This window comes from Camelus dromedarius, chromosome 4 (genome assembly GCF_036321535.1).
Source record: "Camelus dromedarius isolate mCamDro1 chromosome 4, mCamDro1.pat, whole genome shotgun sequence".
NCBI classification, from domain to species: domain Eukaryota; kingdom Metazoa; phylum Chordata; class Mammalia; order Artiodactyla; family Camelidae; genus Camelus; species Camelus dromedarius.
This window is the reverse complement of record NC_087439.1, coordinates 90,623,646-90,642,637: the sequence shown is the minus strand read 5'-3', so window position 1 is coordinate 90,642,637 and position 18,992 is coordinate 90,623,646. Positions and strand designations below refer to the sequence as shown.

Genomic DNA, 18,992 nt, shown 5'->3' with positions numbered 1-18,992 from the left:
GAAACCTTCTGGGGGAAAAGTCTTCATATTAATGACTCCCCAGCGCTGCGGCAGGGGTGGGGGGTAGGAGAGGAGCGGGATGCAGAGGCCTGAGCCATGTGTCAGCCCTGGGCCAACCCTGCCTGGCCCACCCCTTGTAAGCAAGCACACTGGGTTTCTCTGGACCTCACATTCCCCAGCCAGGAGTCCACCATCACTCCCCGGATAAGAGTTATTAGCAAGGCTCTTCAAGAAAGGGAAGTGGAATATGACGTGTGTTTGCATTAAAAGGGAGAAAATAAAGACCCACATATGGATGTGCTGGTCCAGAACCTCTGAAAGAAGCTGCAATCAGTGGTACCATGAGGGTAGGTGGGTACTGGATTTGGAGGCAGTGTCGGCACAGACATTTCATTGCATGTTTACGTTGGTATTTGAACCATGTGCATGTACTCAAATTTTAAAATAAAAAGCAGCAATAAAGTACAAAGAAAATATTTATTTTAAAAAAGAAGACAGCCAGACGGGGAGGTGGCTGAGGCTCCCTTTGAGGAGGGGCTGAACGGTGAGTCTCCCTCTGCTGACCCCTTCCCGGGGCTCCCTCACTGCGGGCCCTGGACACCTGCCTGTCTCCTCCCCACTACCTTCCCCACAGGCTCCTGGCCTCCTGCAGCCGTACCCGGGGTGGCCTGGCCTGGCCTGGCCACCTCACCGTGACTTAGATTGGGCCAGAGGCCTGGGGCGGCCTTGTCTGGGGACACACTGTCCTGAGCCCTGCCCCTGAGCCCTGCCCCTGAGCCTAGGCCGACGTGAGTTTCCGTGGCCCAGGGCAGGGAGTAAATTGGGTTCTACCCTTCATCCAAGCGCAGGTTTGATCAGATGGGAGACAGGGTCTAAAAACTGACATAGTTGTGCCGAGCTCTTCACCAGATGATGGGGATCCCGTGCTCTGGAGGGCCCGGGGACTTCCCCACAGTCACACCAAGCTGTTCTTTACACAGAGTCCGTGCGTGTGCTGGGGTGAATCACCAGACCCACCTTGGAGAGTTTCTATTCCTGTGGGTGCCTGAAAGTCACAGCAGGCCGGGCCTGTGAAAACAGCCCGTGCCTCAGTCTCTAATGCGATCTCCTCGCCCCTCCTGGGCCCAGGAGTGGAATCTGCCAGACTGCGTTTCAGCCCAGACTTTCCTGAATGTCTGGAACCTGCATGAGTTCCCTGCAGGGAGCCACCCAGGGCCCACAGGCGAGTCCCGGCTCTCCCTGCCCTGAAAATGGGCCTTGCTGGGGAAATCTCTGCCCGCAGGGCCCACAGGAACAACGCAGCCCAAGGCTGACCCAGATCACTGTGCAGGCCTGGGGTTGAGAATCCAGAGCCGAGGAGCAGCAGAGCCGGGCACCCCCGCAGACCATGCAGGGGCTGAGGGGGTCCCCGCCCTGGGCTGGGCCCTGAGGCCTTCCTAGCCCAAGAGCCCTAAAATATGAAGGCATCCAGCACCACCTCCCTTTTTGTGGGCAGCAGTTCTGACTCCTAAACCCCAGAAGCACTGGGAGCCACGACAGCCCTTCTTGGGCTCCGGCTGTCCCTGCGGGATGCCAGGCGCCGGCCGTCCGCTGCATGAGATGCCTCCTTCTCTCCCCAAGACTTCCTGGGCCTTGGCTCAGCCAGTGGCTTTGGCTTTTCTTCTGGAAGCTGAGGGTGCGTGCAGACCCTCTGAGAGGGCACAGGACGTAAAGACTCTTCCTGGCAACATGCCCCCCAGGCCACACTCTAGTTCCACTTAGGGGGAGGGACCCCTAATGGAACCCTCCTCCAGACCCAAGAGAAGGAACCCTTTGGCCAGATGAGGCTGATGCGGAGTCATTTGAAGAGCGTCTGGTCCCACCCCCTCATTTCACCGACGAGGAAGCTGAACCCCAGAGAGGGAAGTGACTCCCCAGAGCAGGCTGGTGACCAAGCTGGGAGGAGAAATGACATTGCACAGCTCGCTCAGCTGTACCGGACCCCCAACAGGTAACAGCCCCCGGGCCGCTTAGAAAAACCAACGCACAGAGCCACGCACTGACCTTGCTCTGGTGGACGGCGGGTGACTTTCCTGAGGTCAGCCGGGTCTTCGCGGCGTGGGCTCTGCCCACACCTGCCCCGACGGCGGGCCTTCCCAGAAGGCAGGGACAGCAGCAGCCCCTGACAGCCTCCGTGGCAGCAGCAGCGGTGGCGGAGGGCTGGTTTGTCCCCAGTTACAGGTGACATTTTCTACAAACCCTCAGCTTCCTCCTGATTTGACTCAGGGTTGCATCTTGCCAGGGAGGGGAAACCTCACTGAAGGCGGCCCAGGAGTCTTCCCCAGGGGAGCTCGGATTGCGTGACACTGCCGTCCACTGGCCCTGCTGCCTGCTCCCCCGGAGTCTGGCCAGGAAACCACCCAGAGCCCAAGATCACAAACTCTAGGAATCACCCTGCAGCCCCTGAGGAAGGTGCTTGCAGCAGGGTGGGGTCATGCTTGGGAACCCAGACCAGGCACTTGCCATCTGTGGAACTTCCCCGGCCTCAGTGTATCTCTCTGGGGAATGGGAGCAATAATAGTTTCTTCCTCAAGGGGCTCTTGAGAGCAGTAATTGATGGAAGTACTTACCCCCAGTAAGCACCCAGGAAGCTTTGGCTACTTTTACATATTATGACTAGATTATTCTCGACCCCTCACCAAGTGTCTCTTGGAGAGGTTGGGAGGGGAGATAGGGCAGCACGGAGAGCCCTGGAGATTCTAGATCTTTCTTGAGAGTTAGGGTGGAGGACAGGAGGTCAGGAAGTCTGCAGGACTGGCCTGTGCTAGGCTTTGTGCTCCTGGGGCAGGGAGCTGGGGCAGGGAGCGGGGGCAGGGGTGTGCACAGTGCACCTGGAGCCCCGTGGAAGGCTCGGGGCTCTCGGGTCTGACCGGCTGTCCCAGCTCCACAGGAAACACCTGTCATTCTGGAGCTGCCACAGACCAGGTCATTCATTCAGTCCCCCTTTCAATCAGTAAGTCCTTCTCGAGGGCTTGTTTTATGGGAGGCACGGTGGTATAAGGGTGAGAGGCATGGTCCTTGTCCCAGGGTTGCTAAAGATGGCAAGGACATTCACCCCAGTGGCATATGTATGATCGTTAAAAGCCCCACTCAGCCACAGCAGGGAAATCACATCAGAGGATGCAGGGGGAAAAGGGAAGTGGACATTTGAAGGAAGGGATGGGGTTTTTAGGAGAAGAGGTGAGTCTGAGGGGATCAGACCATGTTAGGTGGTGTCAGGCACTCAAAGGAGTGAGGAAATGCCGGGGGCTCTGGGACACACTAGGCACTCTTGCTGATGATGCTGGTGGGGGACCGGGGTGGGGGAAAGATAGAGGAGAAACTCAGCATGTGAGTTCCAGCGAGGACCCTCACTACCTGTTTGACCTCAAGTAGACTCTTTAGCTTTTGTGAGCCTCACTATTCTCATCTGTAAAATGGGCATCATTATCACAAGTCTCAGGAATGTACTGAGTATCCTCCGTAGAGCACTTAGCACAGAGCTAGCCACACCTCAAGTCCTTGAGCTGGTCCCGTCCTCCCCCAGCCCTTCTCCAGCCCCACCAAGCTTGGGGTGCAACTACCACAAAATTCTGGACTCTCAGAGATTCTGTCTATGTGCTCTGTCCCCACTGTGTCCTGTCCTTTCTTGCATTGTGTCCTTCAGAAGCCCAACTCAGGCATCAACCGATGAATTTATTCACACTATGGTATTAGTAGCAGATAATGGCATCCAAGTAAATCTTTATAATCTAATCATGGCATTCACCACTGCACCCTACAGGACACTGGGATTTTAGATAAGGAACCTGGTCCCAGAGAGTGTTCCTCCTCAAACGACAATCTCAGGCGATACCAACTCTGCTCAGCCCCAGGCTGGCCCTCCCGACTCTGAGGTGACTCACACCACAGTGCTCTGTGCTGGTGAGGGGCTTGGCAGCACAAGAGAAGAGGGCACCTTCTTAATCAGGTTGCATTTTCCCCGTTGCTGTTGTTTTCTGGAAAATCCAGGACTTCCAGGAAGGAAAGCTGGCTTGGTCTGAGCCACACAGCTGGGTTTAGATGCCTCTGCTGTGCAGACACGGGATCGGGGCTGCCTTGAGTGGGACGTTGGTTCCTTGAAGGTGTGGGCAGACTGGGCACTGACAGCTACAGGAATCACAGCCCTGACTGGAGCCGAGCTGGCAGGAAACAGCCCCTTGGTGAGGCCACAGGCTCCTGGCCCCCAGGGCTGAGCAGTGCTGTTTGGTTGAGAGACGCCAGACAGAGACCCCACAGCTAGAGACATTCAGGAGCAGAGCAGGGGCCTCTGGACTCTTAGTCCAGTCCCTTTTCCTGCACGAGATGTTTTCTCTCCTCTTCACTAAACTTTAGAAAACAATATATTGACAGAATATTCTATTACAGAGTTTAAAAGAAAAGAAAAGAAGCCCTTCATAGGTGTGAATTCCCTTGACAACATTCTGGATAGACAGATAGATCACCTTTGCTTGTTTACCTCTAGGAACAGGGAACTCACTACATGACTGTTTGGTCTGCTCTCTGACTTCCGGTAGCAAGACAGTTCTGCTTTCTAAGCACCTGGATCTTGTTCCTTTTATGACCCCATGGAGTCATGCAGTGGAGCTTGTCTTGAGCCTTGGTGATGCTAGGCTGTCTACTGTTTTTATAGATTATGAACAACTCTAGTTTTTATGTTTTCCTGCATTGTGGCTTCCCAGCCCCTCCACATGCAGCCCCTGCAGACAGAGAGCCTCTAGCCTGTGGTTGATCAGAGCAGTGCAAGGGCCACTTGTCACATGTCGCCCTATGTTCCTCTTCCAGATTGTCTGCATGTAGCCCGGATTTACCTTATATCTCACTGTCTTTTCTGTTTACAACAACACTTAGGAATTCTCATTTTCCTTTAAGCTGTGACTGCGTCTGTGTTTTGGGTATAAATATTTGCTCTTATTCAGTATTTCAGAAATATACTTCTGATTTCATCTTTGACTCACATTATTTAAGAGGCTACTTAACAGAATGCATAAAAACGCCTATTATGTGTCGTTGACATCACAGAGCTGCAGCAGGCAGCGGTGTTTCCTTATCTGCTGCAGCAGATGGGTCTGAGAACAGACGGGTAGAGTTGCCATTGCCTTGGAGTCCTTGTCTGGACCCCGGAATGAGATGAATTTGGTCAAAGACCCTCGTCCTCTCCCAGAGAGAGTGCATCCCCCTGATTTATGATTTAGTCCCCACTTTTCTGCTAGTTCTACCTTGTTAATCGAGCTATTGAGAGCTCTAAATTTCTGTCTACTTGATTGATGCTATTCTAAGGGAGGGAGCATTAAGCGCTCTATCTACAGTTATGTTCCTATTTCTATTTCATTTTGCATTTCTGCTTGTTCCCAGTATGGACTTCTTTGTGATGCTCATTGGAATATAAATTTTATGTTTAATTGTTTATCATAATTTTTACTTTTGTGGGGTCTCTGTGTTGCTCTCTCAATTCTTTTTAGCTAAAAATAATTACTTGGTCATATTTCCTACTTTTCTAGTGTTCTGTGTGCCTGACAGTTCATAGGTTATCCTATCATTTGACTCTGTCTATGCCTTTTTGTTTTCTTTATTTCGTATTGGCACAAGATGGTTGGGTTTTGTTTTGTTTTTTAATGAATTCTCTTTTCATAGGAAGTATTATAATTAATATAATTATAATTAGGGAGTATTATAATTCTATTATAATTGCTACATTTGTCTAAACCTCCATGGGGTGGTCCCTCTGCTTTCTGGTTTGAGACATCGCAGTTTTTTCACTTTCAGTTTCTATTGTGAATTTTCCTTTCGTCCCTTTAAAATAGACAAGGCAATTTAACCTAAATATCCAATTTAGATAATAGTTAGGTTTAACGGCTACATTAACGGTTTCTATTAACAGTGCTCTAAACTTTGGGAAAATTATATTCAAACCCCTTCCCTCCCCTTCACCCACTCTCCATTGTCCATATGGCATTTCGAGTCTTTTATACTGTCCTTTCCTCCTTAAGTTATGCAAAATTTTGATGATGTGATGGCTGACCTGCGGACAGATGAAACTTTTCTTTTTATCATGGATCAGGTTCTTGCAGCTGTTTTCTGGTCCCTTGGGTGACACTTGCTTTTTCACCTGTCCAATTCTGTCACTTCATGCTTTATTCCCAAGTCCCTCTGACGTTACAGGTTGAAATCTTTGACTGGCAAGATTTATGCCTTATCAGCTGAGCATCAGTTAGTGCAACGCGTTTCTGTAAGTTCTGTGCAGACCTTTCCGCCCCCGCAGTGCCTCAAACACATATGCACGTTGCTTCTTTTAAGGGAAAATCAAACGCTATTCTCATTTTTCTTCTTTTCCCACAGCATTTAATACATCTAAAAGAATTAAAAATGTTTTCGTAGTATCACTAATTTAAAAACTACACACACAAAAGAGAGAGAGGCAAAAATAAAAGATTAAAAAATCACTCACCATCTAACTGTTAGACCGCAATCAATATTTGGCATATGGAAAATTTTTTCTAGGTTTTTTTCCCTATGCGTGGGTTTTTTAAAAAATCATTCTGAATGTATAATTCTGTAGTTTGTGGGGTTTTTTTTTTTTTCACTTAACGTAGTCAGCATAAACATAAAGTAGTCAGAAAAATTTTTCCATTGAGTAGATTTACCATAGTGAAATTAAGCTCTTGTTGACATTTAAATGGATTTGTGTACTTTTTGCTATCAGAAAAAAAAAATGTTAGAGTGAGCATAATTCTGTACACATATTTTTCCTTCTTTTACATACTTTACTTAAGGTAAATATTCCGAATCACTGTGAGAGACTAATAAAATTTCTATTGTAATATATCAAATCCCCAAATTTAGGTACTCATTTGTACATACACCAGCATGTCTGTGACTGCTTTATGGAACATTTACCAGCTTCTTCTTTAGATTATATAAGAAAAATTTTACCGCTGCTTAAATACTCTGATGGGAGCTATTTGTGTCCTTTGCCTGTTTGTCTCTTGTGGGTCTTGATAGTCCACATTTTTTTATACTCTTCACAGAGGAGGAGCATCATTTCTCTAGCCTATTTGTGGTATTTTCTTTCCTCCACTGTATTATTTGATATTAAAATTTTTAACAAAAAAATGTCTAATTTTATGCATCAAACTCATCCTATTTTCTGATTCTTTTGCTTTTCAATCATTCTAAGTCGATGAAGAGCTTTTTCTTCCCTTCACTGGCTTTTATAGATTCATCCAGCTTGGTTTCATTCTTTTGAAATTTAACTCATTAATGAATTTGGAATTTTTTTTATTATTTGGTGTGAGATGAGGATCTAAAAGTGGATTTTTACCCCTAAATTGTTCACTGATATGTCTCAGTATCATTTATTGATTAAGTCTTCCGTTTGTATTATTGATTTGGGGACTATCTTATTTCTTGTTTCTGTTAATTGTCTAACACATCATCTGAAACTTCTGGGTGTTTGGCAAGTGTCCGGTTTCAACAAGAATGCTTCTTCTTCTTCTTTTTTAACCATTTAATGCAAAATTGGCCATTAACGTAAACAAGTTACTCTTTATCCTTCGTAAGAAGTATCCTTCAATCATCTCTTTCATCTAAATGACTTTTGTGGAAAAGCTGTCTATTGATATAATCAGATGGCTTTTCATTTTTGCTTTAATGATGTAATACACAGTATTAACACATTGCCTAACATTGAAATGGTCTTACAGTTCTTTGGTAAATCTGACTTAGTGAAATAATGATTTATAATATTAATATAATGAGTTCTACCTGGTAATATTTTAAGTCAGATGTTTGCATCTATATTCCTATGTGAATTTGAGTAATAGTTTTTCTCTTTTGTGCTACATTTGTATTGGTATTTGGGTAAACTAGTTTTATAGCAGAACTTTATCATTATTGTCTTATGTTCTGAAATTATTTACTGAGTATGGGAATTACCTCTTCCTTGAAATTTAAAATGTGCTGGTCTGAGTAATTCTTTGAGAACATTCTCAATTTCTTTCATGTTTGTTGGTCTAATCAATACTTCTTATGTCAACCCTTGTATCAATTGTGGTAAATTATATTTTGCCCCCAAATTGCCAACTACATCAAGGTTTTTAAACTGATTAGCACACAGGTGATAAGGTCATTTCTTCTTGTTTTTTCTTTCTTCTCTATCTAGGCTTATAATGCCTTCATATTTCTAGTTATGATCATTTGAGTCTTTTTTCTCTATCACCATTATCAGAGATCTATGAATTGTTTAGATCACTCTTTACTCCCTTGCCCCGCCAAGAAACCAGCTATTCAATTTATTGATTTCCTCCCTTCTAACTCATTTGCTTCTGCTTTTATCTTTATAAAAGTTTTCTTGATTTCTGTATGACTTTTTTGTTCTTTTTTTCTAAATGCTCAAGTTGACTGTTTTTTTCATTTAGTTAGTTTCCTATCCAAAAAACGATTCAAGCTGTTGGGGCTAGTATTTATCTCTGAGAATAGTTTTGGCTGCATCCTGTGAGTTTTTTTTTTAAACAATCAATCCAGAAAGTTCTTGTCATTCTTGATTATATCCCATGCATTTTGTTTTGTAGTTCTGACTTGACTTAATTTTATTTATTTATTTTATATATATATATATGTACATTTTTCATTTTTATTGAAGTATAGTCAGTTACAATGTGTCCATTTCTGGTGTACAGCACAGTGTCCCCGTCATGCATTTACATACATATATTTTGTTCTCGTATTCTTTTTCACTAAAGGTTATTACAAGATATTGAGTATAGTTCCCTGTGCTATACAGAAGAAATTTGTTTTTTGTTTGTTTGGGGTTTTTTTTTTACTTAATTTTAAATAGCCAATTTTATTTCCTAGGTTTCTGTGTATTGTGGTTAGAGCATACAGCCTACATAATTTCTGCTTTAAAAAAAAAATGAAAGGTTTTGTTCTTGCTAGGCAGAGAATTCGTCTTGGCAACTGTTTGTTGGATACATAAGAAAAAAATAGATTGCTTATTTATTTAAAACCAAATCTAAGAGCTAGTAATTAAATTGTATTCATTGTATTATTTATATAATTCTATACCCAATTAATATGTTGGCAACTTGATCTGTTAAAATCTATAATACATTAAAATCTGACATCAAAATATCTTTGTCGATAGCTCAAATTCTAACAACCTTACTTTATGTACTTTTATACAACATCATTCGGTGTATAAGATTAGTATATTTGCCTTCACAATTTTTCTTTTATTAATATAAAATAAACTTCTTAATCTTGATATGTGGCTTTATGCTTAACTCTACAGTGCTAAGTATGAATATTGTCACTCTGACTTTCTTTTTGTTTATATTTGCTGTATCATCATGGGACTTCGACCATTTCTCTGTCTTTAAGAAAGTGTGTCCTTTATAAGCAACAAAAAGTTGAATTTTATTTTGTAATTGAACTGAAAACATGGTTAATTTTTGTAAATTTAAAATTTTTGTATTTATTGTTGTCATTTCTATACCTAGTTTCTTTTTCCCATTCTATTTACTCCTTTGCTATTTTGTCTGATTTGTTTGTTTCTTTTTATCTTCTTCAGTAATTTTGAAGATGGGCATCCTGTTTTTAATAGTCAGTGGTTACTTCAAGGTTTTAAAAAAATCTTACACTTTCTGAACTATCAAATTAAAAAAAAAACAGAACAATGACTTTTAATTTCCTTTTATGGAATATTTGCTTCATCCTTTTCACTACCCCTGCCCTCTACAACCCGAGAACATTCTTCCTTCTTAATTTATCTAATCCATCTTGTCCTTTTTTTTTAAGGACATGAATGATCTCTTTTACTGTTTTTTTTAAAAATTTTAAATCTGTAACTATATTCATCATAGCTTTAGTCTCTTTCCAGTTTCCTGTTTTAAATGCTCAGCTCCAAACTTCCCCACCTTGATGTCTGCATCCTGTATTGTTAGTATCTCTTAGAGGTCTAGATTTTTGGCTCTTGGAGGCAGTTTTTTCCTAGAAGCCACATGCACCTGAGGGTGGCTTTCTATGATCTTTACACTTGAAAGCAACTTAATCGGGTGTGAAATTCTTGCATTCAAAGATTCTCCCTCAAAACTCTCTGGTATAATTTTTTTCAGGGAACATGGTTTGTTTATTCACGGAAGTTTGTAAGGTTTTATATTAATGACATTTAAAGATGTAAGTGGTACATCTGGGAGTGGCTCTCTTTCCAAAAATTTTGCAGAAACGTTGCTCCTGTAATGCAAGTTCTCATCTCTCTTGTTTAATTCAGCGGTACCTCTCAGGCACCAGCTGGTGGTGATTAACAAAGGTCCTCTCGGGCCCTTCAGGGCTATTCACAGACCCCATTTGCTTGACCCATGACATTGCTCATTCATTCTAATTCCTTCCTGGTATGAGGTTGGGACCAGAGCCCTGGTGACTGACAGCCCAGTTGGGGCCATGCTCATCTTGGGCGGCTTCTAGCCAATGACTGGGCTCCGTGGAGGTACTAGTCCTGGGAGATTCCTGCTAGATGTGGAACTTCTCCAACGGGCAGTTTGTGCTTAGGGACTCTCCCTCGGCCTGGCTAAGATATTCTCAGAGCCTCACTGTGGTCTGAAGCTCTTCCTACCCCTTCATTCCTTCTTCCTCTCTCTCCACAGGTATCAGACTGCTTTGTAGTCTGAAGGCCCTCCCTGTCCACGCCTACTCCATCTTCCTTTTATCCTTCACTGGGCTTTCTCCTAATAAATCTATCAAATGTCTAATACTGTCCTAGTATCTGCTTCCCAGCCTCCTAGCCACCCACCTTACCACTGATTGCAGTGGATCCCTGAGTTGGCTGGAACAGAAACTATCAGTGGCCCCAGGCAACAGGTCGAGAGTAGGGAGGTTGCTGGCCTCACTGCAAGTGGACTGGTTTTTATTGGCAGCCAGTCTTTGAGGAAAATAACTGCTTTATCTCTTGCTGCAGCCTGGAGACTTTTTATCGTATTCCACTGAAGTTCCCGATTTTTTATAAAAAAAAAAAATTTTTTTTAAGATAGTTTCCTTGAACCTTCAGAGGGAATTCAGGGCATTAATTTTTCAGATTCTCTGCTCACTCTACCATTAACTGGAAGAATTTTTTTCAACCCAATTTCTTTTTGCCAGTCCATAGCGTGCTTTCTCTAACTTCAAGGATTACCATTTGAAAAGTTTCCATTTGAAGTCATTCAGTAATTCAAATGTGACCTTTAGGAGCGTCCTGCCAGAGAACACTGATAGCTGAGTCGTGTCTGTTTTACACACATTCACCTGGTGCAGTCAATTCAGACAAGCTCCAGCGTCTTAGAATGCATACATTCCGTCAGACCATTTTTCTGTTTTTCATCGGTTTGTTCAATTCAGTCATGTTTTGGGCTTGAGTTTGGGTTTATCTTTGAGCATCACTGGTTTTTTTTCTTGGCCACTCTTGTTCTAATCTTTGAGTTCATCAGCAGTGTTCTGTGTTTATCCACGGATTCTGCCTGAGCATGACCCAGACCAAAACGGATGCCCCAAGTTCTTTTTTTTGCAGTCTTGTCGGATCTCTTTAAGCACAAGCTTGTCTTTATGCTTATCTTTGTGGTTCTTGGTTTTCTGCAGTTTCTTATGTTGAAGTTTTCCTCTTTGGTGTTGCAGCACCTTTCAGTTAAATCTGAATTGAGTTCTTGCCCACTCTTTTCACCATTTTTGAAATTTATCTTGCTGGTGCCAAGCTATTCTAGCTATCTTTTGAGATGAGCTTGGGGCTATTTTGGCATATTTAGGCAGGAGGAGGCACCCTGCCAGCTCACCTTTATTCCAGGCACTGTGGGATTGGAGCAGTTACACCTGGGGCTCTACACTGCACAACTCCAGGAGGTGCCATTCACACAGACCACAGGAGTCTGAAGCTTTAAATATGAGGAAATGCATTGTCCTAGATCTCGTGTGACATAAACCTGTAAGAAAAGTTAGCACATAGGAAAATATAGAATTTTTGGAAAGCCACTGGATCAAGTGGTATACATTAAATGTTTACTATATAGTGCTCAATGAATAACGTGTGTGTGTGTTTCTCTAGTAGTTAGAGAGGGTTTGGGAATGGCATTCTATATAGGGTCTTAAAAATACCCAACTCCTTCATTCCTGAAGGCTTGTGATCCCCCTGATTGCCGGCATCCAGCATCCCAATGTAACCACACCAGGAGTCTTGGTCCTCTTGTCCCTGAGGCCAGCTCTAATTTTCTACTTGTCTAAAGTCCTTTCTTTGCCTTGTAGAGACCTCAAGCCCTCACTTTGGTCCCTCTTGGAATGTTCTTTCTTCTATGTTTCTCCAACTTCTGTCTGGATTTCCTCCACAGAGAGCAGGAGGCTATGGCAGCTCCGGACTTTACCCTCCCAACTTCAAATCCAACAGAAGGAGCGCCAGCCCCCTTCCCAGAAACCCAAGCAAGAATTTCATTGCTTCCTATTGCCTGGGCAGGGAGGGAATCATCTGTCCATCCATGAACCTATAAATGAACCAATGATGATATATGGGGGAAAGTGATACATTGATTGCAGCCAGCCCCACAGGGTGGAGTCAGCTTTGTCTGACCTTTGGGGTGTGAGTGGGGCAGAGCAGAAGGACTACATAGAAAGGAGGTGGGTCCTAAAAAAGAGCATTTGAAGCTGTTGAAGCTACAGCTCAAGTCAGCCCTGCCCTAGTTTTCATGTTTTCAGTTTTGTGAAATCCTCTCTTCGATTAAACCAGCTTGGGTCAGGGCTTATGCCATTGTTACTACTTTCAACAGAGGGAGTTCTGATTGGAAAAGTGGGACAGATATTCATGTGCAGTTCTATTTTTGTAAAAGATAAAGGCGCACGCACGCACACACATGTGTAAGTGTGTGGACAGAAAGAGTCTGGAATGATATACATTAAAAAGTAACAAGATTAGGGTTAATTTCTCTTCCTGTGTTTGCTAATTGTGATCCCAAGAGCATGGATTGCTATGTGATAAAGGGGAGGTGTTTATGATTCTCAACAAAGTTGAGAATCCATCAGTTTTGGAAAGTAAGAGGACCTTCACCTCATCTATTGTTGACATTGTAGGAAAGAACATGAGCCAGCTAAACAAGAACCAGAACTGCTCCTTTAGTGATGTGGATGAGCTGATGAAAATCGTGCAGCTGGCAGTCCACATCCCAACCTTCCTCCTGGGTCTGCTCCTCAATCTGCTCGCCATCCGAGGCTTCAGCTCCTTCCTCAAGAAGAGGTGGCCACACCATGCTGCCACCTCCATCTACATGATCAACCTGGCGGTCTTCGACCTGCTGCTGGTGCTCTCTCTCCCGTTCAAGATGGCCCTGTCCCATGTGAAGGCTCCCTCCCCCACCTTCTGTACCTTGGTGGAGTGCCTCTACTTCATCAGCATGTACGGGAGCATCTTCACTATCTGCTTCATCAGCCTGGACAGATTCTTGGCCATCCAGTACCCGATCCTGGTCAACCACTGCCGGTCCCCCAGGAAGATCTTTGGGATCTGCTGCACCATCTGGGTCCTGGTGTGGGTTGGGAGTACCCCTATCTATAGCTTCCATGGGAAAGTGGAAGATTACATATGCTTCCACAACATGTCGGACAACACCTGGAGTGCCAAGGTGCTCTTCCCCCTTGAGGTGTTTGGCTTCCTTCTCCCCATGAGCATCATGGGTTTCTGCTCCTCCAGGAGCATCCACATTCTGGTCAGCCGTCGCAACCACACCCAGGACTGGGTCAAGCAGAAGGCCTGCATCTGGACTATTGCGGCCAGTCTGGCTGTCTTTGTGGTCTCCTTTTTCCCCGTCCACCTGAGTTTCTTCTTGCAGTTCCTGGTGAGGAATGACTTTATTGTGGAGTGCAGAGCTAAGCGGAACATCAGCTTGTTCCTGCAATTATCCATGTGTTTCTCCAACATCAACTGCTGCCTGGATGTTTTCTGCTATTACTTTGTCATCAAAGAATTCCGCACGGACATCACGGCCCACCGGCCTTCCAGGGTCCAGCTGGTTCTCCAGGATACTGTGACCACCAGGGGCTAAGGGAAGAAAGCTGTGCTCGGAGGAAGGAAAGCCCAGCCAAAATTCCCAAATTCTAGTAGCAGATACCCTTTTCCCAGGGCTGTGATGTGATGGATGATATGCAGGGCATTTACTGTTGTGCCCGCCCTTTGATGCTCACTTGAATGCCGTCTTTGCTTCTTGTGCCCCAAAGACCTTTCCCCAGCATCCAAACAACTTGACATAAATCACTCAGTGTTTGGGGGGTGGTATTTCTGAAGAACCTAAGAACCAGGTGCATTCTTGATTTCTAAGTCTAAAACCCATGAGGTGAAAGAATTGAGAAAGAGAATAAGGCTGTTTCCCAACTCTCTGCTGTCCTTCTGTTGGACTAGAATATTCTGGAAAGGAAGAGAGAGAAGAGTTATGAGAGAGAATCAAGCCATTTGGTCATGGTGGAGAAATGGAGTGGTAGGGATGACCAAACTTCTTTTTATCTGGGGGATCCCGGGGTGGAGCAGACTTGTACTTTCTGGTCTCTTTTGGAGCTCTGTTGACCAACAACCTCACAGGGATGACAGCAGTGGGGGTGACTGGGGACAGCAAGTATGCATAAAGCCCCAAGTTTTCTATGGGCCTTAGGAAGGCCTAGCTAAGAGAGAGAATCTCCTGTGCCCAGGAGAAGGCTGCAGAAGGGCAGAGCGGGGTGGTGTGGACCAGGCTGTGTGAGGCCGTGGACACTTTGTGGAGTAGTCGGGGCAGGGTGGAAAGGCATCGGTGACTCCGGGGATCCATGAGGCTGTATCTGGGAAAGGTAGGACGCAGGCCAAGGGCTGGAAGTGGACAACCCCTCCCCCGTTGCCATCGCAGCATTCATCGCATGGAGTTTGAGCCCTGGCCCTGGGAAGGAGAGGCAGCAGTGCCAAGCCTGGGAGAGGGGAAACTCTTGAACGTGACCAGCTTGCCATCTTAAACAGACTGGGATGCTGTTAATTAGTTTCCTTGAAATGAAGAGAAAGAATCAGGCTTGATTTGGTCCAGCCAAAGGAGAACAAGGAAGATGTGTTTGTCTTGCCCACCTGTGTCCTTCTGGGTGGCTGGCCACGGTGACACTGTCCATGGAGCTGTCCCTGTCCAGCGGCTGGGAGGGCGAAGATGAGCCAGTCAGGAATGGAGGGACCATCTCGACGGCACAGGGCTCTTGGCGGTTCCTGGTTGGAAACTAAACGACTGAACTGCGGCTTGGACTGGGCTTCTCTGATGATTTAGAGAAGGAGTGGCAGCGACAGCTGAAAGCCTTCCGATGACTCAGCTGCTCCGGAGAATGAAACATTTGTAAGGACACGTCGTGGGGTGGTTTGTGAGTTGGAGGGAGTGGGATGAGAAGTAATAAATGAGCCTTGATGCGAACAAGGGGGGGAGGTCTTTAGGAAGAAAAGCAACCACTTTTTACTTGCAGGGGAAGAGGTGTCCACTGCTAAGTGGCGGACAGAAAGGAGGGGTGGCCATGTTGTGGGGTGGTGATTTAGATAAAACCCTGAGAGGGGAAGAGGCCTTGGGTGATTACCCAAGGCTTGAAGCAATGGGGCTCTGAGAGGGGGTGGGAGATGGGGTGTGGGATGGGCAGGAAGGAGGGAGGGCAGAGCTGCTTCCTGCCTGAGAATCCCCAGTTTGACTGAGAGCCATTGAAGGGCAGGACCCCTGCCTTTACCTGTATCCTCTGTGGTCAGTGGTCACCTGACACTCCGTGGGGCTGGAGAGAGGTGAGGAAGAAATGGGAGAAATGGGTGTGGAGGAGTGATCAGGACCAGGATCTGCCTCTCAGAATGGGCCTCCATGAAACTGCAGCCAGAGACAGGTACTCCGCAGAATCCTGCCCAGCTGACCCAAGACCTGGACACTCCTTTCCCTGCCTGCAGGCTGCTCAGTCCCATGGCCACCCAGACAGAGGCACACCCGTGCTACTCTCGGAAAGCCAGACGGCCACATCCAGCAGGACCCCTGGGCTGGACTGGGGCCAGAGTCTGCAGGGGGCGGAGTTAGTGCACCGCCACTCGCTCCCCGTCTCCAGTATGTCTCTCTGCAGTGGGCGCTGGGGGCCTGCCTGGCGGAGCTGAGTGGCGCCCTTCAGGCTGCAACTGTGTCTACCAGTGTGCTTAAGGCCAGACGGGCTTCCAAAGAGGAGCGGGATGGCAGGGTCCTGACACCCCATCATCCCTAGTGGTGCTGATAAATCTTGCCTTGTGGGCAGCATAACTCTGCCTCAGCCGGGAGACAGGGGGTGGGAGGGGAGTCTGGACACACGAGCTGTGTCACTGTTGGGTGTAGGTCCTTGGAGGGATAGGGCAGTATGGAGTTGATGTGACCACTGTGGACCTGGGGGTGAGCCTAGGGGAACCCCTGACTGATCCTAACACCCAGGGGGGGAGACGGGCCTCTTCTCTCTCCCTGGGGGACCCATCCCGGCCTGTGAGTCACAGAGGACCCATGAGGGTCGGTGGGAAGTGAGCACAGGGCTAGGGCTGCAAGCCAGGATGCGCTGTCAGTGTCCATGCTCTGGGATAAGTCTGGTCCATGATCAGCCGTCGGGCCCAGCAGGCACGGAAGGGGCAGAGGGGCAGAGTTAGAGTCAGGATGCTGACGCATCCAAGGGCCCACCCCGCAGCAAGTGGCGGCCCGTGAGTTGGGGACCACAGCTGAATTTAGTTGTGCAAAAGGCCAACATTCTTGCTACTAAAACCAATGGAGGCTTAGGGACATTGCCTGGCCATAAATGTGACCTTAATTGTATAGTCTGGAAAAATCTGAGACACACTTGGTACATGCACATGTGTGAAACTAGCACAGTTTGATTAATCCGATCTGCCAAATAAACAGATGCCTGTGATGCTGAGTGACCTTGTCTTGGGCTACACTTTATTGACTCCAGAGACAGAGCTGGCTGCCAATGGCCTTTGCCCAGTGACCCAACAATCTTGGTCAAAAGGACCACAAAGGGGCCAGATCGAAGAAGCCACCTGGACACCGGGTGTGGGAGCACAGGGAGCCATCCTCAGGCCTGTACCAAGAGCATAGCTGGGGCCTGTCCCAAGTGGCCGGAGCCAGGCCCTGCAGCATCTGGACGCAGGTCCCCAAGTCCACTTGGGTGCTTGGTTCTCCGTGGTACAACTGGACCACACAGACCCCCAGGCTGTGGTCCTTCCAGCTCTGAGTCCACCCCACCCGGCTCCGGTCATCTTGTTGCACCACCGCTGTGACACTGGTCCACTTCCCAAGGCCATGGCTCCTCTGCACACACTGGGTGGCCCGGCACAGTAGACCTGCTGAGCGCTGATGGTGAAGACTTGGGGCTGGTTCTCCAGACGTCCTCCTCGGATGACCCCTCCCTTCTCTAACCACCCAGAGTCAGTCCGTCTCTCCCAGATTAGATTTGAGTTTCCTTCCTTGGCTCCTCACATATGAATCCTGCTAACCAATCCAGAGCTCCCGGAGAATCCAAAGAGTCAAGCCCTGGCCTGGGCCACCCCATTCTCTTGAGCGCCCCACAATCCTGAGCACAGGCCAGCCATGGCCTGGGTGCCAAGGGATGACTGAGAGCATCCTTGCTCCTTGACAGTTGCTATAGACTGAATTGTTCCCCCTCCATCCATATATTGAAGCCCTAACCCCCAGCGTGGTGGTATGTGGTGATGGGGCCTTTGGGAGATACTCAGGCTTAGATGAGGTCCTGAGGGTGGAGCCCTCATGATGGAATTAGCATCTTTGTAGAAAGAGACACCGGAGCTCTTGCTTCCTCTTACTCCACACACTGAGGAAAGGCCTCACACACAGTGAGAAGGCAGTCGTCTGCAACACACAGAGAGAGCCCTCTGCAGACATCAACCCTGCTGGCACCTTGACCTTGAACTTCCAGCCACCAGAACTGGGAGAAATAAATTCCTGTTGTTAAAGCCCCCGGTTCTGTGGCGTTTTGTTATTGCAGCCTGAGAAGGCTCATACAACAGCCGTCTGTTCTCCATTTGACATGGAGAACACTAGTCCACATACTGCATTTGTCCACTCTATTCCTATCCAGTCCCTCTCTAGGGACCCTATGAAACTGAAAGTCATTCTATGAACACACTATAGCTGCTCCAGGATACTGATGACATTTGAACTAGTAAGATAACAGCCTTGTGGCAAGTTATCACAAATAAACAGAAATTGTAAAGGTGCTTGAAATGACTGAGCCCTGGTGGGCGACTCTGGAGACTAATAGAGGGTGAAACGGATTTTGTTAACAGATCAATGAGGAGAGAAATTGAGAAGAGCGGCGCGGGTGGGCGTAAGGAGAGTCTGGTGTGCAGAACAGCCACAAGGTAGGGACAAAGGCATCCACGGAGGAACCCCGTGGAGATGGCGCTGATACCCACCAGACCACCCTCCGTTGACCCTAGAGGGTAGGCAGTGTGTGGACAGTGACCTTCCAGGGCCACCGTGAGACCCTGCTGCTGAAGGGAGCAGAGAACTCAAAAGACCCACAGAGAAGATGCCGCAGAGATGGTGCTTTTGTGGGGGGGCACCCCTTGAAACTACCATTGCAGCCACCTATCGCTTTTTTCCCATAGAGTCAGCTTCCCCAGGGAGCCCAGGCCCCGGAGCCGTGAACGGACATTGTATGGAGAGCTTACAGCAGGTCAAGGTGAACTCAGGAGCTTGGGGTGGGAGGAAAAATGGATGCCCCTCTGCCCCAGTTCAGGCCTGAGCATCCCAGCCCCCGCCGCGAGCCTGCCAGATGCGTCCTCCTCACAGAGTCGTTGCAGGAGGGCCCAGGGCGCTTGATCGTGAGCTGAGACCTAAACGTGGCCCTCGGCCCTTTGAAGTCTCCGAGCGCTGTCACTTCAAAGCCTGACGTCACTCCTGCTGGGTGCGGGGCCCTGAGTTCCCCTTGAA

At 47.1% G+C, this 18,992-nt stretch overlaps 1 protein-coding gene across 1 annotated transcript; it reads left to right on the top strand.

The window, feature by feature from the left end:
- The first annotated feature begins 1,782 nt into the window (after positions 1-1,782).
- On the top strand, positions 1,783-16,957 carry GPR55 (G protein-coupled receptor 55). Its single transcript, XM_031452371.2, has 2 exons — positions 1,783-1,990; positions 13,135-16,957. The coding sequence occupies exons 1-2, from the start codon at positions 1,948-1,950 to the stop codon at positions 14,100-14,102; spliced, it is 1,011 nt and encodes a 336-aa protein (XP_031308231.1). The 5' UTR covers positions 1,783-1,947; the 3' UTR covers positions 14,103-16,957.
- The last annotated feature ends 2,035 nt before the right edge of the window (positions 16,958-18,992 follow it).